Consider the following 19,064-nt stretch of genomic DNA (forward strand, 5'->3'; position numbering starts at 1 on the left):
CCCAGCCTACCTAACTCCCTACTTTCAATACTTGTGTGATAACCACAACCGTAATCTCCGCTCTTCAAGCAATCTCACTCTTCTCTGTCCATCCCACACTACTGGGTTTATCAACTCTTCTTTCCCTGTCCAGTCAGTTCTGTTATGGAATGCGCTCCCTCTTGAAATCAGGATGTCCACTAACCGTCTTACGTTCAAGAACAAAGTGCGGGATCTTTTGTTGAACAAAGTTGCAGAATCGTCACAATTATCTTAGTGTATATTTATATTTATTTATTATTGTATATATCTCATATTTTATAGTATCTATATTTATTTTTTATATATCATAAGTAATATTTATTATGTTTATGTACATATTATTTATGTTTATGTATTTACACTCATATCGCTTATTTATATTATTATTTATTTGTACACTCTTTCTTAACTCACTTTCCTTCCTCTTTTAAACACCTTCGTAATAATCTCTGCATCACCCTAAGGTAGACTGGCAGAAAATGCCCCTGGCATTAAGTCCGCCTTTATACAAATTTGTATATTAAGTTTAAATAAATAAAAATAAATATTTCAACGGAATCAGAGGTTTTCTGACGGCTAGACACATTCTGGCCTTAGTAATGAGCCCACAAATAGACATTAAAATTTATTCCCTAACATTAGGATAAAAGAAAATGATTTTTTGTTCTGGTAAAACTATAACGAAATTTTGAAATAAATAAATATTTAACTTTATTAACAAAATGAATATATTAACTTATTTTAATACTGATTTCCGAAACATAATTTGTGAGAGAATAAATCAGTATTTTAATGGAAAGTTTTTTTGTCTTTATAACTTAATTAAAATAATAAATTATAACTTGTAACTCTTATTATGATTATCATTGATTAATTCGGAATCTATAAAAGGTTACATCCCTTATAAGTTTTTAGATTTCAATAATTTTTTTGGACGTGGGTAGTCAGAAGGGTTGGTCACAAATAATTAGCTCCACAAAGTTTTATTTAATTTAAATAAATATCACAGTTTATTTACAAAGTTTATGTCCCCAATTATCAACTGAACACTCTACCTGCCGGTTACAATAATCTCCTGTCCTTAATCTCCACTGTGCACAAAATGGACACCATGCAGGCTACACTTGATGAGATGAACATCAGCATTCATAGTAGAATGGCAGAATTTGAAGCTCAACTGCTGAAGTCTTCCCCTACAACTGTCTCCAGCTTAACAACTGACTTCACAGCATATCGTGCCTTTGTCACCCAGGCTCTGAAACTGCTACAGTCCCAAATTGACACATTGGCACGCACAGTTGATGTCATGGAAATGCAGAGGCGAAAGAAGATTTTGTTGCTTCACGGTGTGGCAGAGAGTGAGCAGAGGGTCGAGGATGTGCAGCAGACCATCACTAAATTGGTCACCAACCAGTTAGGCGTTGGTGACTTCACTCATCACTGCATCAAGCGCTGCCAACGACTTGGCAAGAAACACTCTCCTAAGCGGCCTAGACCAATTCTTGTGAAGCTGGTGGACTCTGACGTTCGTGACAAGATCTGGTTCTCAAAAACAAAGCTGAAGGGCACAGGCATCACAGTGTCGGAGTTCCTCACGAAGACTAGGCACGACGTGTTTATGGCCGCACGGGAGAAGTTTGGTGTCGCCAAATGCTGGACTCGTGAGGGTACAGTCTTCATAAAAGGCCCGGATGACACGCGGTATCGGGTCACCTCCTTGGTAGAGCTGAGCAGGATTGGCGAACTCGTGCCAAAGTCGACCTCAGCCCCTAAGAAGCCCGAGGTACCAGTTGCTGTGAAGTCCAAACGCACAGTTGCCAAGAAATAATGGAAAACTCCTGCTTTTTGTAACTAGTTCAGGTACACATATATTTTTCTTAAATTTTCTTCCTAACTTCCTAATACCTTCAATTAAGCTAATATTATTAACACAAATCTGCACTTCATGGTGTGTGACAATGACAAGACATTAAATGTCAAACGTCATCTGTCACTGCCCTTCCTTCCGTTTAACGTTTCGTTTCTCCTCTTATCTTCATTTATGTAATTATGCTATTATTTTTAAACTATTCCTAAATATTTATTTATTTCCTTTTAATTTCCTTTTATGTAGTTTTATTTGATTTCAAATCTCTGTGCCTGAACTAGCTATTTTATCTTTTATTCATTATTACTTTAATTTTTTTTTTCTCATCTTGCGTTTGTATGATTTGCTACGTTTAGTTTCCACAACCGGCAGATGGAACAATGAACGTTTTGTTATACTTTTTTTTTTATTTTTTTATTTAACACATAATTATTTTTGTTTTATTTATTTTATTTAGTTTTTTACAGCTATTATATTTATTATTTTACTTTAAAATTTACACATATATTATTATTATACATTCACATTGTTATTATGTCGCTACACGACAACAGTGTCGATAGTGATGATTTTTTTTCAGCTGACAGTGATTCCAGTTATGCTAGTGTTCCTTCTCTCGCTGAAACAATATCATCTCATTTCTCTGATGCTCTTAGAAATCTTAATGTTGTCCATATAAATGCCCAGAGTATTCCGGCTCATTATCCAGACATGCTGACTAGTTTTGACTGTACAAACCTGCACGCCATATTGGTCTCTGAGTCATGGCTTAAACCATGTTTAGCATCCTCTGCATACTCACTCCCTGGTTATCAGCTCATTCGAAATGATCGGGCTACGGGAGGTGGGGGTGGCGTTGCCATATACTTAAAAAATAACATCCCCTATTCTATTATTAGTTCGTCATCACATAATGATGTTGGCGAACACCTTTTTCTTGAGATTGTACTTCTCCACTCTAAAATACTGCTCGGTGTATTTTACTGCCCCTCTTCTCGCATCGATTATTTCTCATCTTTTGAGATTCTTTTAGAAAACTTTACTCCAATGTACAGTCAAACCATAATCATGGGTGATTTTAACACTTGTCTCCTGAAAAACGATTCCCGCTCCACCACACTCCAGTCTATAGTTCAATCCAATAACCTGTCTATCCTTCCTCTCAGTGCCACTCACCACTTTCCCAACTGCACTCCCTCCTTACTTGACCTCATTCTTGTCTCCTCTTCAAATCGTGTCTCCAAACATGGTCAGTGTCCAGCTGATACTTTCTCCTACCACGATTTACTTTTCCTATCCTACCGAATCCGACCACCTAAACCCAAACCGAAAATCCTTGTGCATCGTAATTTTCGTGACATGGATGTCGTTAAGCTTTGCGAGGATGCCGGAAATGTTGATTGGAGCTCACTCTTTGAATCTGATTGCGTCGATGACAAGGTGCGTATACTGACAGTGAAATTAATCGAGCTTTACGACACTCACGCACCCTTCCGTCAAATTAAAGTGAAACAGCTTCCGTCGCCTTGGCTTACTGACGACATCAAATCTCTGCTCCACAAAAAAGCCACAGCCAAATCGAAGTACAGATGTCGTCCCTCAGAGGCTAATAGAGAAAAATATGTAGCCATACGTAATCACTGCAGCAAGGTGTGTAGGAATGCACAACGCCGACACATTCATGAATCCGTTGAAAATGGAGATCCAGCCAAGGTCTGGACATTTCTCAAGTCGCTGGGGGTCGGCAAACCACAACACAACCCTGTCCCCAATAGTATTAATATTAACCTCCTAAACCAACACTTCTCTGCATCATCAAAGTTAGATAATACCACGAAATGTAATACACTTAGTTATCTCTCATCTTGTTCGACTCCTGACTGTTCCCCATTTGTCTTTAGTCAATTCACTGCTTGTGATGTTAAGAGGAGCATATTGTCGATCACATCGAATGCGCAGGGTACTGATTGTGTCAGCCGTAATATGATCCTCCCTGTCCTGGATGTAATACTCCCTATCCTATGTCATATCCTTAATTTTTCCATCACTAGCGGCATCTTTCCGTCCACATGGAAGGATGCCCAGATTGTCCCTATACCAAAAAAGCGTAACCCATCTTCCTTTTCAGAATATCGTCCCATATCCATTCTCCCGTTCCTATCGAAAGTACTTGAACGCCTGGTCCATATGCAACTTAGCACCTATCTTTCCTCTAACCTACTCCTAAATCCTTTCCAATCGGGTTTCCGTCCTGGTCATAGTACTACTACGAGCCTGGTTCATATTACGGAGGACATCAGATCAGGTATGGAAGATGGCCAGCTTACGACCCTAGTATTGCTAGACTTCAGCAATGCTTTTAATTGTGTAGATTTCGATGTTCTACTGGGTATATTGTGTTCTCTTAACATATCTCCATCGGTGGTTGACTGGTTTCGTAGTTACCTGTATGGGCGCCGGCAACGTATTAACATTGAAAACAATGTCTCTGAATGGAGTGCATTATCCGCTGGCGTACCGCAGGGCGGCGTTTTATCTCCTTTACTTTTCGCTGTTTTTATCAATACAATTTCCAATAACATAACTTCTTCCTACCACCTCTATGCAGATGACTTACAAATTTATTATTGTGCTCCCCCGGACAGGTTGACGGAAGCTGTGGAAACAATTAATAGCGATCTGGTTCGCATTTGTGAATGGAGTAGAATGTATGGACTTGACGTCAATCCTAACAAAACTCAAGCCATTACCATCGGTAGCCCCAGGATGATCTCGAGAGTGGATTGGTCACTAGTACCCAACGTGATCTTTGATGGCACTGCCATCCCTTTTGGTGACAAAATCAAAAACCTGGGGCTATGGTTTGATAAGACTTTGTCCTGGAGTCCTCAACTCCAGGAACTCAGCCGTAAAACATTTTCTTCGGCGGGGTCCTTGCGCAGGCTACGCAATTTTCTCCCCATCAACACTAAAATTGCGCTTGTACAATCCCTTCTCTTCCCCATTCTTGATTATGCCGATGTCAGCTATCCCGATTTAACCGAGAACCAACTTAATAAGCTTGAGCGCCTTCAAAACTTCTTTATCAGGTTCATATTTGGATTACGCAAATATGACCATGTCTCCGAGTATCGAAACAAGCTCAAGTGGTTACCTATACGTTCACGCCGGAATGCTCACATTCTCTATCTTCTGTACAATATCTTGTTTAATCCCTCGACTCCCTTCTATCTCAAACAACGTTTTGTTTTTCTACATGACACGCATTCAAGGTTTTTACGATCATCAGAAAACTTGAGACTTAAGATGCCTGTGCACTCCAGTAAGTTTTTAGACCACTCGTTTACTGTGCAAGCTGTGCGGTTATGGAATGCGCTGCCGCTATCCATTAGGCAAGTGCAAAGCTTGCCAATTTTCAAAAATCGGGTTAAGGAGCACTATCTATCACTGCAAAACACCTTGCCTTGAATATCTCCTTGTAACTTTTTTCTTTTCCAATGACTGTCTAAACTCCTCTTGCTATCTCTGTATGAATATAAATATATATATATATATATATATATATATATATATATATATGTATTTATTTATATATTATGTCTATTTTATTTATACAATTTCTATAAATTCTCTATTTATGTAATAATCAGTGTATGTTATAATGACCTGCCTTTATTTATGTTACTCATGTATTTAGTTTATGTTACTTGTACACAATTCTACCCTTTTCTACATCTACACTTCTCTCTCCATCCCATGGTTGCCTGGAAGAGATTGCCTTGTGCGATAAGGCCGCCGATTGTTCATCAGTATCTTATTTATATTTAAGGTTTCTCTATTTTTATTTAATGTATTTTTATTGTGGACAATAAAGAGTTTATATTATTATTATATTATTATTAACCTACCATCAATAAAGGATGGGTCTACTAGAGTTTATAAACTCGATCGTTATGACATTTATGTGTATTTATTTATTTTTTATTTATCTGTCGGTTAGGTACCCAAAAGATAAGTGTCGACGAATTCTCCCTTTTGGGTTATTCTATATTTTTTTGTTAAACTTAGTTATCGGACGCTAGTTAGCTCGCTTATCCTGAACTGACGGTAGGTTATTGAAATACTAAGTAGTAGGTAAATTGTATAAGTAAATACTTATATTACTTCAGTACATATGATGAAGAGGCGTCCATAGCCAGTTGCGCTCACCGGTCTGTAAACGATCTGTGGGTTAAGCAACCATTGGCGCGGTCATTCCATAGATGGGTGACCGCATAGTGGTATTTGAACTGGGCGTTTCCGTGCTTCGGAGGGCACGTAAAAAGTCGGTCCCGGCTGTTGTCTACTAAGATAACAGTCGTTAAGCCACGTCAAAGGCCTCTCAAGCGGCTTGAACAACTTTGACACTATGTTGACCACTAACCATAACCATATGACAAACAAACAACAGTACATATGAAGATTATTGCTGTAGTAAATGTACACATTATTATGTACAGCACGTGTTCACTTATTTATGTATGTAATTTGTATACACTTAGCATTCTTTGTGTATATTTTTGGAAATGTATATGACGTATTTTAACACGTACTGTTTATAAATGATGATACATAGTATAAAAGTGGATATTTATGATACTTATTTTATAAGATGTGGAAATCGTGAACCTTGATTATATGAAGATCTTAATGTTATGTAGATATGATTATGTAGATTTACTTTGAATTCTATATTTTGAGAATTATAAATATGTACTACAGTTATTAAAAATTCACTACTATTGTTGACGACTTCGGTAATTCTGATGTTAATTAATTTGATGTGTAAATTGTTCAAGAGACAATATGATTACGCGTCATCATCTACATCTCCAATTAAATAATTTGTATTACCACTGATCATTTTTATTAGGCTTTACTTTCATCATGCGCTGACATTGGTGAGGTACCGTACGTTAGACTCATGTACACGATGTTTTATCGAATACTACATAGTGACGCTTACATGTTCGACACCTTGTTCTGCTTAATAAACTGTCGACTGTCCGCGAGATCCACGTACATAAACAAATTGTTGTAAATAATGTTGAAATAGTAATTTTAACAGATTGAAACATTTTAGTAGACTCATTTAATACCAACACAAATTGACGTCACTACGTCGTCTTTTTATACTAAAATGTGTTTTTGACATTTCATAAAGAGTCGCTGATTTGACTGGTAGGCAACTACCCTATTCAGCGTAGGAGGAAATCAAGCCTAAGCACTTCACATCACACTAGTTCACTAGAGTCTTATATGAGCTTGGCCTTCTTGACAGTTCTCTTGGGTGGCGGCGACAGAGAAGCGACAATGTTGTCGATGTCAGCGTGTGGCCGCTCGGCGCGGGCTGTGTTCCGTGCGGGCCGGGGCCGCGCGCCGCTCGCGGATAGTGCCGAGGATAGTGTGGCGTGAAGACGGTCACGTTGTGTGTAGGCCAGTGCTAGCAGGCCGAGTAGTGGGATAATGAGGAGGGACGATTGACGGACCTCTTGTTCACTGGATTTTACCTGTACAAAAGATGAATGCAAATAAATATAGTGTGGAATAAAATTAGACATTTGTTAGGAGGTATTTAGATTTTAAGTGTTTGTGTGTAAAACACCATCAATCACGTTTTAATACTGCATTTTAAAGTCGGTCAAGTTTTCCTGATAGCAATTTTGACATTGATACTACTAACATAATTTAAAATTTACAATATTAATACAATAACAAGCTATGATGCAACAATCAATGCTTTAATATTTAATTTCATGAATATGTTGTTCAGCTAAAGCCAATTCATTTCTGCATTGCTGATATTTCCTCAACTTAAACATCCAAATCACAAGTAAAAAGAAACGAGAAAATCAACTCACCTTAGGCAAAAACTCAATAGTAAAATGCTTGAAATATCCATCAGAATTGAAATAATGAACCTCCTCTCCATACACATGCGTTGCTTTACTCAAAGTGGACTCTAACTGTACCACATAAGTCTTATTATCGGCCGGCAGTCGCGGCAGGATGTACACCAGTCCCGGGTTCATATTCTGGTTGAAGCCGGCCGCGTCGAGTTTGGTGGAGTATATGGGGGTGTGTGGGGTGTTTTCTAGTGCGAGGGTGAGGCGTAGTGTTTTGTAATGGTCGATGTTGGGGGTGTATACGAGCACGTTCGTGTCCGTGATTTGTGTCGGCTGGATGGCTATGAGACGCACGTTTTCTATGTCTTTGTTGTCTTTCACCTGTTGAAAAATATAATACAGTTAGTAAGTTTATTATTTAATTGTATTATTACACTTTTTTCCATAATAAAGTCCAATCTTCATGTTTTGCAATGCATTTGATTCTCAATTACTTTACTAACATAAATCAACTTCTTATTCAAAATATCTTCGAATTCGAACATAGAACTTTATTATTCAGAATTTATGAGTATACGATGCTAGACTCGAATATCAATAGAATAGTTCAGACATTACATTTACATGGTTACTTTACATCAATACTAATATTATAAAGCTGAAGAGTTTGTTTGTTTGATTGATTGATTGTTTGTTTGTTTGAACGCGCTAATCTCAGGAACTACTGGTCCGATTTGAAAAATTCTTTCAGTGTTGGATAGTCCATTCATCGAGGCAGGCTTTAGGCTATATATCATCACGATACGACCAATAGGAGCAGAGTACCAGTGAAAAATGTTACAAAAACGGGGAAAATTTTGACCCATTCTCTCCTATGTGACGCAAGCGAAGTTGCGTGGGTCAGCTAATCTATACTAATATTATAAAGCTGAAGAGTTTGTTTGTTTGATTGTTTGTTTGTTTGAACGCGCTAATCTCAGAAACTACTGGTCCGATTTGAAAAATTATTTCAGTGTTAGATAGACCATTTATCGAGGAAGGCTTTAGGCTATATAACATCACGCTACGGTCATTAAGAGCGGAGTAGCAACGAAAAATGTTACAAAAACGGGGAAAATTATGACCCATTCTCTCTTATGTGACGCAAGCGAAGTTGCGCGGGTCGGCTAGTTTCTAAATAAAAACCAAACTTTACACAGTCAAATAGTTACAGAATTTTTTATTGCACAGCTACAAAAAACATGATAATAAATGAACCAGATCGTCATACTAACCTCCAACTTAGGTGGTGCCTTAGCCAACTTAAGTCCAGCCAGTTCAGGAGTGCTCGAATCCTTGAGCTGTATAGTGTAGACGCAGTTGGGCAGCAGTCCCCTGATCCTGAAGGCTCCACTGGGCTCCGTGCTGGCCTCCTCCGTGGCGCAGTGCGCGGCCGACTGCGGCGCGGGCACGGCCAGCACCACGGCGCCCGACCAGCCCACGCCGCCCAGGGAGACTAGCGCTCCTACACACGACCAGGCCACGCGGACTCCCCTGTTAAAGATAAAAAAAAAAATAAAATAAAAATGTAATAAAAGATAAATGGGTTATTTATAGAATTTTTTAGATATAGACGATCGTTTGAAATTACAAATTAATTCGTTACTATTTAAAGTGATTTAGTCAACTTTTCACTACAATATGTGGCAAGGATCTCCTAATTCGGCAGAAGACAGAGAACTTTGGCTAAACACAAATTTACTTTGTTAATCTTCAAGAATCGTTTCGAAGAGATCTCATTACACAGATTTCATAACAATGTTTTCTTTCGCTGTTAAAACACGTAAACCAATACGATAAACAGCCTTTAAGAAAAAGGAACCGCGATCTCTATATGGAAGACGAATTAATAAATTAATTGTATGACAACGATACATACTTAAGCTCGACATGGTGCGTGAGTCCCTCGGCGAGCGGCACGATGTGGTGCGGCGGCTGGAAGCGGTACTCCTTCATGTTGGGCTTGACGTAGTACTGCGCCGGCGACAGCGACGGGAAGCGCAGCCGGCCCTCCGCGCCGCTCACCACGTTGCGCCGGTACGTGCCGCCGCTCACCGACACCAGCGCGCCCTGGAGACAAAAAATAAGTTGTGTAAATAAAGAAAACTTAAATAGAAAATCTAATATATACAACACAATATACATAATGTTCACACAAAGCGATGAAAAGAAACAGTCAACATTCGATTGCTGCTCGGCCCCGTCGGTACACGTACTCTTCTCGGCCGAACGTACACCGAGCGCTGCTCGCTCTACCAATGGGTTTTTACATTACGTCATTCCACGTTTATCTCTTTTAATTAAATCCATTAATGTCCCATAGTTGGGCACGGATGATCTTTCATCAGAGATCGGGCCCGTTAAAAAAATATTTAGTTTAATTTTAATCGTTATTTTGAATTAATTAATTGATTAATCAAACGGCCCACTTATGTGGAATACGTATAATTTTTTCACTTATCAATTAAAAATGTTTTGTGCTAATTACCTGCAGCGGGCTACCATCGGTGGCATCAGTCAACAACACGGTGATCTCGGCGAGCTTGTGCGCGGCGATCAGTCCGTCAGCGTCGGGCGCGCTGAACACGTAGGACTCCTTGTCCGCCACCACGGTGTAGCTCTTGGACGCGTCCAGCGGACCGAAGCGGTACGTGCCGTCCGCGCCCGTCACTTGCGTTAGCTTCACGTCGTCTGGGAATAGAAGTAAGAATATTAAATAGTGTATTGGTTATTATAATTGTGCTTCACAGTTTCTATGATAGTTCTGCTCCCGTATACTACAAATCTGTTCGACAAATCAGACAAACAAGTGAAAATCATCTTAAGCTATGATACTCGGCTTCTACTGAGATACATTTAATGTAGTTATTAAATGTACCACATACGACACTTAACGTCAACGTCGTTCAAATTAATTACACCAAAACACGGGTGAGAATCGCCGCCCTTACTCAGTCTCTTATCAAATCAAACCGTAACATTGCATTTACTATAATATTGTTAGCACTATACATATTACTAACCGGCAGTAAGAGTAATAGTGACGTCAGCAACGGCCGGTACAAGCTTTCCCGCGAGCGTGAGTGCCTTGCGAGCTCTCAACACGAGCGCTTCAGACTGGCACTGCGCGCCGCCCACCACCTGCCCGCGCACCGGCCACACTAGGAGAGATTGCGATGTTGCCGATACCCACGATACTTCACCCTGGGGGAAAAAAAAGAGATTATTAGGATTACTTTTGGAAAATACTGAATTTCTCAAAAATATGTTAGCGAAAGTCGAATGATAGTACCTATTTACGATTACGTTTTAGAGTAGCAACGTGCTAGGTAAACTTTGAGAGCTGTAGCTCAAAACAAACTTGAAATAAAACTATCTTCAGAGTTTATGTTTTAATTTAGAGACTTGTAGGTGCCCGTGCCCGTCCGAGCTCACGTGCAGGACCAGGTCCGACACGGTACCAGTGACGTCACACGCATACTCACGTCGGCCATGTACAGCGTGTGCTCGAACAGCACGCCCCCCTGCGGCTGCTGCAGCGGCACGAGCGGGCCCACGTCCCGCGCGCCGTGCCCGTCCGAGCTCACGTGCAGGACCAGGTCCGGGACTGTACCAGTGACGTCACACGTATACTCACGTCGGCCATGTACAGCGTGTGCTCGAACAGCACGCCCCCCTGCGGCTGCTGCAGCGGCACGAGCGGGCCCACGTCCCGCGCGCCGTGCCCGTCCGAGCTCACGTGCAGGACCAGGTCCGGGACTGTACCAGTGACGTCACACGTATACTCACGTCGGCCATGTACAGCGTGTGCTCGAACAGCACGCCCCCCTGCGGCTGCTGCAGCGGCACGAGCGGGCCCACGTCCCGCGCGCCGTGCCCGTCCGAGCTCACGTGCAGGACCAGGTCCGGGACTGTACCAGTGACGTCACACGTATACTCACGTCGGCCATGTACAGCGTGTGCTCGAACAGCACGCCCCCCTGCGGCTGCTGCAGCGGCACGAGCGGGCCCACGTCCCGCGCGCCGTGCCCGTCCGAGCTCACGTGCAGGACCAGGTCCGGGACTGTACCAGTGACGTCACACGTATACTCACGTCGGCCATGTACAGCGTGTGCTCGAACAGCACGCCCCCCTGCGGCTGCTGCAGCGGCACGAGCGGGCCCACGTCCCGCGCGCCGTGCCCGTCCGAGCTCACGTGCAGGACCAGGTCCGGGACTGTACCAGTGACGTCACACGTATACTCACGTCGGCCATGTACAGCGTGTGCTCGAACAGCACGCCCCCCTGCGGCTGCTGCAGCGGCACGAGCGGGCCCACGTCCCGCGCGCCGTGCCCGTCCGAGCTCACGTGCAGGACCAGGTCCGGGACTGTACCAGTGACGTCACACGTATACTCACGTCGGCCATGTACAGCGTGTGCTCGAACAGCACGCCCCCCTGCGGCTGCTGCAGCGGCACGAGCGGGCCCACGTCCCGCGCGCCGTGCCCGTCCGAGCTCACGTGCAGGACCAGGTCCGGGACTGTACCAGTGACGTCACACGTATACTCACGTCGGCCATGTACAGCGTGTGCTCGAACAGCACGCCCCCCTGCGGCTGCTGCAGCGGCACGAGCGGGCCCACGTCCCGCGCGCCGTGCCCGTCCGAGCTCACGTGCAGGACCAGGTCCGGGACTGTACCAGTGACGTCACACGTATACTCACGTCGGCCATGTACAGCGTGTGCTCGAACAGCACGCCCCCCTGCGGCTGCTGCAGCGGCACGAGCGGGCCCACGTCCCGCGCGCCGTGCCCGTCCGAGCTCACGTGCAGGACCAGGTCCGACACGGTACCAGTGACGTCACACGTATACTCACGTCGGCCATGTACAGCGTGTGCTCGAACAGCACGCCCCCCTGCGGCTGCTGCAGCGGCACGAGCGGGCCCACGTCCCGCGCGCCGTGCCCGTCCGAGCTCACGTGCAGGACCAGGTCCGGGACCGCTTCCGGAGATGTCACCTTGATCACCACCGCGTGGGCCGTGGCCACGAAGTAAACCGTCTGAAACAACAGCGCAAATTAAATTTCGTGTTGTTATACTTTAGTTTTAACTCGAAATCAATATAATATTGAGGATTAACACAATAGACACCGTATAATACACTGCGTCTCACCCTGATCCCTATTTCAATACACAAGTCAAAAGCCAAATGAAGGAATGTAAAGCACAGTTATGGAACACGCAGCGTCAAACCGCCTCGTGCACGCGACGACGGCGGGGCGCGCGTGACGTCACACGCGGCACGTAACGTCACGAACATGGACAAGTTACACACTGCACTCGTAACGGCTCCTACACACAGTGCCGGGCATGGCCGCCGGGGTGTGCTTACGGGGCTAGCCGGCCTCAGTTCGTTCCTAGCTTTCACCGCTACGCGCGGCTTTTGTGTATTGGCCTTAATGGAGATTTACATTATATTAAACAACAACTCAAACATAATCAAAATGAGACCACCCAAATTAAAAACTTACTTTTTAAAACTAATGGAAGATTCGGTAACGTATTCGCAGCATTTTTTATAACATGACTGTATCTGTCGAGTATACTTACATTCTGCGCCTCATTGGTGATATCAGCCTCAGCCTGTTCTGGCTGGAAGCGGTGACATCCGCGCGGCGTCAGTACATACTTCTCAGCGTTGGGCACGCACTGTTGACTCACGCCCGTAGACACCGACAACATGCCTTGAGATGTCGCGCTTTTGAACTCCACCTGTATAAGAACATGTAATATCCATTAACAAAAATAAAAATGGCTTGTTTAAAGAACTTAGCTAAATTCGATATCACTCTGTAAAATTGTTATAAACATCAATTATGTCCGTAAAGTCAAACCTCATATAAACTGAAAACGGTGGACCCATTGACTGTAACCACTTAACAAGTTACATACTATGCATGGCAGCTAAACGCAGGATGGTGAGTGGTAAAATAGCTTGAAGCCCGCCACAGAGAGACATCTTTGAAATCTCAGTCATAAGATGCGTACGACGCGAGATGACTGCAGTGAAACCGATGTGTGAGTATCGTGCAAGCGTCCACTTCAATTATACAGCTACTACTCTATGTAGTGTACGTAAAACACTTACATCAACTTCATGTGAGGAGTGTATCTTGAGCACGTATCCGGTGTGCTCGAACGTGGGCACGTTGGCGTGGTCCTGCGTCACGGCCACGTTGTGCCTCGCCTCGGCCCAGCACAGGCGGTCGCTCTCCACTGAGATCTCCACGCTACCGGGAAGGACTTCCTCGAACGTGTACTTGCCGTCTAAAGGATCAAAGATTCGATTTAGATCTCACTGTGATAAGGTTGTTTTTGGCTTACGTTACACACATTACACTTCACATTTTTTTATATATCTACTAGCTGACCCGCGCAACTTCGCTTGCGTCACATAAGAGAGAATGGGGCAGAATTTTCCACGTTTTTGTAACACTTTTTACTGTTACTCTGCTCCTGTTGGTCGTAGCGTGATGATATAAAATATGCTTTTTTTTCACGAAAAATATTCTAAAAATTATTTATATCTCTTAATATAACGAAATCGCGCTAAGGCATATCCGCCATTAAAACAGTTGCCATGACAACGGAATTTTGTTAATTCTGTTTCATTATAATATTGAATATTCGCGACTTCGTTCGCCACCTGAATTTTCCCGGGAAATGCGTCATTTTCCCGGGGTAAAAAGTAGCCTATGTCCTTTCTCGGGTATCAAAATATCTCCATACCAAATTTCATGCAAATTGGTTCAGTAGTTTAGGCGTGATTGAGTAGCAGACAGACAGACAGACAGACAGACAGACAGAGTTACTTTCGCATTTATAATATTAGTATGGATAAGCTGTTTGCTTTCCTAATAATAAACAAATAAATTACTGCTTTAACGAGGGTCCAAGGGTCGTAATTTTAACAAGTTTATAAAGCGCGTACAATAGTAACGTATGCAACGTACACGTTAAAACGCACGTATACGAACTCAAACACACTGCAGGTAAAATACATAGCACCACAGATGCATCATAACCACACAAAATAGAAAAACAGACTAATAGAAAAAATATACACATTCTTAATATTTAGGTATGTATCATAACAACTGTCAATATTCGGACATTGATCATAATAGTGATCTGAAAACTGTGGAACTAATTTCAACCTTATTGTAGCTACTAAAAGTTTAAAATAAGTAACTTACCAACAGCAACGGTAGACACAGGCTGTCCCACATACCCTCCATCAGCGGAGAGTGGTCTCAAAGTGACTGGTAAGTTAGCACAGGCCGCCTTGTCTTTACACTGAATACGACCGCTCAGCTTGCCCTTCAGCTGAGAGAAGGTGATGCCGTCCACTGGAGCATTGCCTACTGTCACCTTTTGAGTTAGTGGGTAGAATCTGTCAAAGAAAAAATGTGTTATTTTAGATAATTGTATGGTGATAATTTAGCTTAGTCTTAAGAGGTACTGATGTTATATATTTAAAGACACAAATAAAATTATCCAATTATCAATCGAATGTAATTCTAACTATCATTCGCTTTCGAAATTGATTGGTCAATTTGACAATACGCTAATTTAATAGAAATAAACTTGATCAGTACATAAACCACAAAAGAAATTGTTGAAGAAGATGTTACTATAAACAACATATCAACATCGCAAAACGAAAGTTTCTTGAAAAAGTTGAATTAGCTTCCTCTTTTAAAAGAATCGCAAACTTTATACATCAAACAAGCCAGTCAAATACTCACTGTAATCCATCTCTCTGCTCATTTTCAGTAACATGTACTTTAGCGGTATACACGCCCGGCGCGAGGTACGTGCACCAGGCCCCGGCGTCGCCCGCGGTCTGCACGGACAGTGGCGCTCCGGTCCCGGCGGACAGCAGCACGGAGCGACCCGTGGCCGGCGTCACCGCGCCGCACACGCGCCAACGAGCCGCGCGACCACTCACAGACGAGCGAGGACCCGTCGTGCTGATCACTAGTTGAGTGTCGTCGAATTGACATTGCTCTGTGGGGAAAAAGATTTAATATGTTTATTTGTCTTGCTAGGTGGATTGTACAGCGTAGTGCACAGATGGATTGCTTAAACAGTAAGGTTGTTAGAAACTGTGCAACTGCAATTTACTAAAATGTAACTTCTGTAATTTTTGTTACTGACAATCGGATTTACAACGTGCGACATTGCTTGTGCTTTTAATATCCTGAAGTTAACTTCTATGTTTCTGTTTGATAAAAATATTCAGATGATAATTGGAAATTAAAAATGAAACCTAACAATGATTATGATGAATCTGAAAAATGCCTTGCAATGTTTTATAAGTTGACAATAAAATAAGTATAGTTCATACTAAACTTACCATGTTGGAAACCAAGAGTGTACGTCGCAGGCTGTAGATTGGGCAGTGTGAACTTGCCGGTCGCGTCTGTGTTGCCAATAGGCTCTCCGTCTAGTAATACGCGTGCGCCCGACATGCCCGGCCCGCCTAGTGAGCTGACCACTGAGCCTACTACTGTGAATCCTGTAACCTGTATAATACAACATAATATTATGCAAATTGATATTTCATACAAAACGGAAATGAAATAGAGACAAAGAATTAGTTTATAAACTCGTTTTAAAATAAAGGTGTTCTCATAAAAGCTTGAGTATATATTGCACTTATGCTACTACAGTTGTGTCTAAATCAATCTTATATGATTGTTATGCAAATTTTTGTAATGCCCTTTAATTTCTGATTTAATTTATCAAAGTATTCTAGGCAATACTTGGCATAAAAACTTAAAGAGAGTCTTCAACTTACCTCAAAAGCATGTTTAATAAACAGACTGTCATGACGGACAGTGAATGGCACTGCATCTGGCCTCACATTGTAGCTCACAGCCACTTGACCAGGAGGTGTAGACAGTGCTATGAGCTTGTACTCTCCGGCCGGTACCAGGCCAAAGCTGAACTCTCCATTAGCGTCAGTGATGGAGTGACAGATTGGAGCATCTGGGACACCTTGCAGTAATGCTGTCTTACATCCTTCTACACGGAATTTAGGACTTTCCTTCAAAATAACATAAACAGTATTTATATATATGACAAATTAGAACATATTTTGACGAATTTTTTTCTTTTTTGAGTGATTTGAACCATGTTTTATTATATGATTGGTCCAGACCTTGCCTGTGTAATATGACACGGATTTAAGACTTTTTCTAATAGTACCTTAAGATAAACAAACAAAATAAAAACAATCAAATTGTTAATCATTCAAGTTCCTTAGTTTAATTTTGTGACAGGAAAAATGACAATGGAATAGACATTGTATTGTAAAACTTATCTTACCGTTTAGGAAATCATATATTTCAGAACATCAATTAGTTAGTTAAACAGAATACTCACCTCTTTAGAGTACAACAGCACATACAGTCCACTGATAGCACTGCCGAACGAGGTAACAGATCCAGTGACATCATAACCCTTCACTGCTAACACACCTACAGGCAAGGCAGTGTTGCCTTCCTTCACTTGGACTACTGCTTGAGATGGCTCTAGCTTCCATCTGTTGGGATAAACATTTTGCTAGATACTGGTGGATAGATTTACTTTGAAATAAATTAGCTAGTGGGGTTAATAGGATTGCTAATTGTAATTAGTTTGTAAGAATATGATGAGAAGTCTTAAGTGAAAAAAGGTTGAGAGTTTAGTAATGTTAAAAATGTCTCACTATGCAATTCACAAACACTTTACATTGTAAGAAATAATTATCACTTAGTGAAATGAATAGTCTATTTACTAATGGAATTAAGGAAATTTCATAACACAACAGTACTTATTCCTCATAATGATTATAAGAACTTAAGTAAACAGGCTTATCAAATCAAATCTAGGTCAAGGAAAATTCTTATTAGAACCTTACAAGACTTTTTGTGCCACCGAACAATGAATGTTAATCTCACCTTGGATGTGACGCCTTCACGGTATATTTCCCTGGTATCACTGGCGTGAAATGAAAGTCTCCACCAACTGTGGTCACAGTATTCCTGACCTCTCCCTTATCATTAACTAGCTGAATGTTGATACCCGCAGGACCTTGCTTCTGGCCAGCCGTGATCACTTTACCAGTGATACCGAACCCGTTGAAGGCGAAATTTATATCTTGGCCGGAAGAACATTGGTCAGTGGTCCCGTCAACTGATAGCTCCACTTGCGAAGGCTCGAAGCTCCAGCCCGCCGGTGGATGGACCTTCAGAACGTATTCCCCCTTCTCGTACAACGGGAGGAAGTAATAGCCGTTTGTTGGAGCGCATTCTGTTTTTTCCTTAAGACTACCTTCTTTGGTATACCTGGAAGAGGATAATCATCAATGAAAGGATACTTTAAAAACCACCGGAATTATTACTAATAGACTTAAGCTCAACGTAAGCTCATTGAGAACCCGTTAGTACTGAATATAATGGGATTTAATTACCAAAATTAAATTAGTAGGTACAAAAGTAAGGTTAACTTACAATCCAATCTCTATCTTAGAAAAGTCCAAACTAACATGACTTTTGACGAAGCCGCCACATCCTAGGATATCGTTAGCATTACATTTTGTACTTAATAATACTAAAATTAATGGAAATAGTATTTTTTCGATGTAAGCAATCATCGCCATTTTTGAATAGTGATGTGCCTGTCAAATGAATGATGTGTCACATGTGTCATTCCATTGATAACAATGACATGGCAGTGATAACAATTTAGTCGAATATTAGTGTAGTAGATTAGATTGAAAATTAGACGAAAACTTATAAGTACAAAAATCTATAGTTATACAGTAATTTGTTCGTACACTAATATATGAAAAAGCAATAATTATTCTATAATTAACGAGAACATTCGTTTTTTTTTAGTTGAACAACGAATTCAATTCAGTATCTCAAAGATATTATCCATATTATCTAAAAATCAGCAAAGGGAAATAATATAACAATCAAGCTTATGTATCACATTGCATCTTTTAGGCTGGGCCTATACAATCCTTTCAATAAATTGGACAGCAACTAGGTACATGCCCCACGGGGTGAGCTTCACAAGTCAATATAATAAAATATGTACAAAGTGTAAGTTGTTTAGTCGATATTAATGTGAATTTAATAAGCTACCTATAAAAAGAATCCAGGTACTCTTCCTTATGTTGTGGTGTATGGAAATAACTATCTGTATTACATAAAAACAGAAAT

At 41.6% G+C, this 19,064-nt stretch overlaps 1 protein-coding gene across 1 annotated transcript; it reads right to left on the reverse strand.

The window, feature by feature from the left end:
• Nucleotides 1–6,787: 6,787 nt before the first annotated feature.
• On the reverse strand, nucleotides 6,788–18,511 carry LOC142985241 (BOS complex subunit NOMO2). Its single transcript, XM_076133326.1, has 16 exons — nucleotides 18,348–18,511; nucleotides 17,796–18,182; nucleotides 17,239–17,398; nucleotides 16,652–16,900; nucleotides 16,208–16,376; nucleotides 15,597–15,858; nucleotides 15,045–15,241; nucleotides 13,937–14,115; nucleotides 13,399–13,560; nucleotides 12,666–12,848; nucleotides 10,836–11,016; nucleotides 10,301–10,503; nucleotides 9,692–9,882; nucleotides 9,048–9,306; nucleotides 7,789–8,154; nucleotides 6,788–7,437 (listed from the first exon to the last, which is right to left on the reverse strand). The coding sequence occupies exons 1-16, from the start codon at nucleotides 18,494–18,496 to the stop codon at nucleotides 7,183–7,185; spliced, it is 3,552 nt and encodes a 1,183-aa protein (XP_075989441.1). The 5' UTR covers nucleotides 18,497–18,511; the 3' UTR covers nucleotides 6,788–7,182.
• Between the last annotated feature and the right edge of the window lie 553 nt (nucleotides 18,512–19,064).

The sequence above is a fragment of the Anticarsia gemmatalis genome, chromosome 1, assembly GCF_050436995.1.
Source record: "Anticarsia gemmatalis isolate Benzon Research Colony breed Stoneville strain chromosome 1, ilAntGemm2 primary, whole genome shotgun sequence".
Lineage (NCBI taxonomy): Eukaryota > Metazoa > Arthropoda > Insecta > Lepidoptera > Erebidae > Anticarsia > Anticarsia gemmatalis.

Bases quoted from the DNA above. Each gene is read 5' to 3' on its own strand.
- LOC142985241 (XM_076133326.1), bottom strand. From the start codon at position 18,496: ATGGCGATGATTGCTTACATCGAAAAAATACTATTTCCATTAATTTTA. The intron at 16,901-17,238 runs GTGAGTATTCTG...GTTATTTTGAAG, and splicing joins TGCTGTTGTACTCTAAAGAG to GAAAGTCCTAAATTCCGTGT. The intron at 14,116-15,044 runs GTAAGTTACTTA...TTGATCCTTTAG, and splicing joins TGTGTCTACCGTTGCTGTTG to ACGGCAAGTACACGTTCGAG.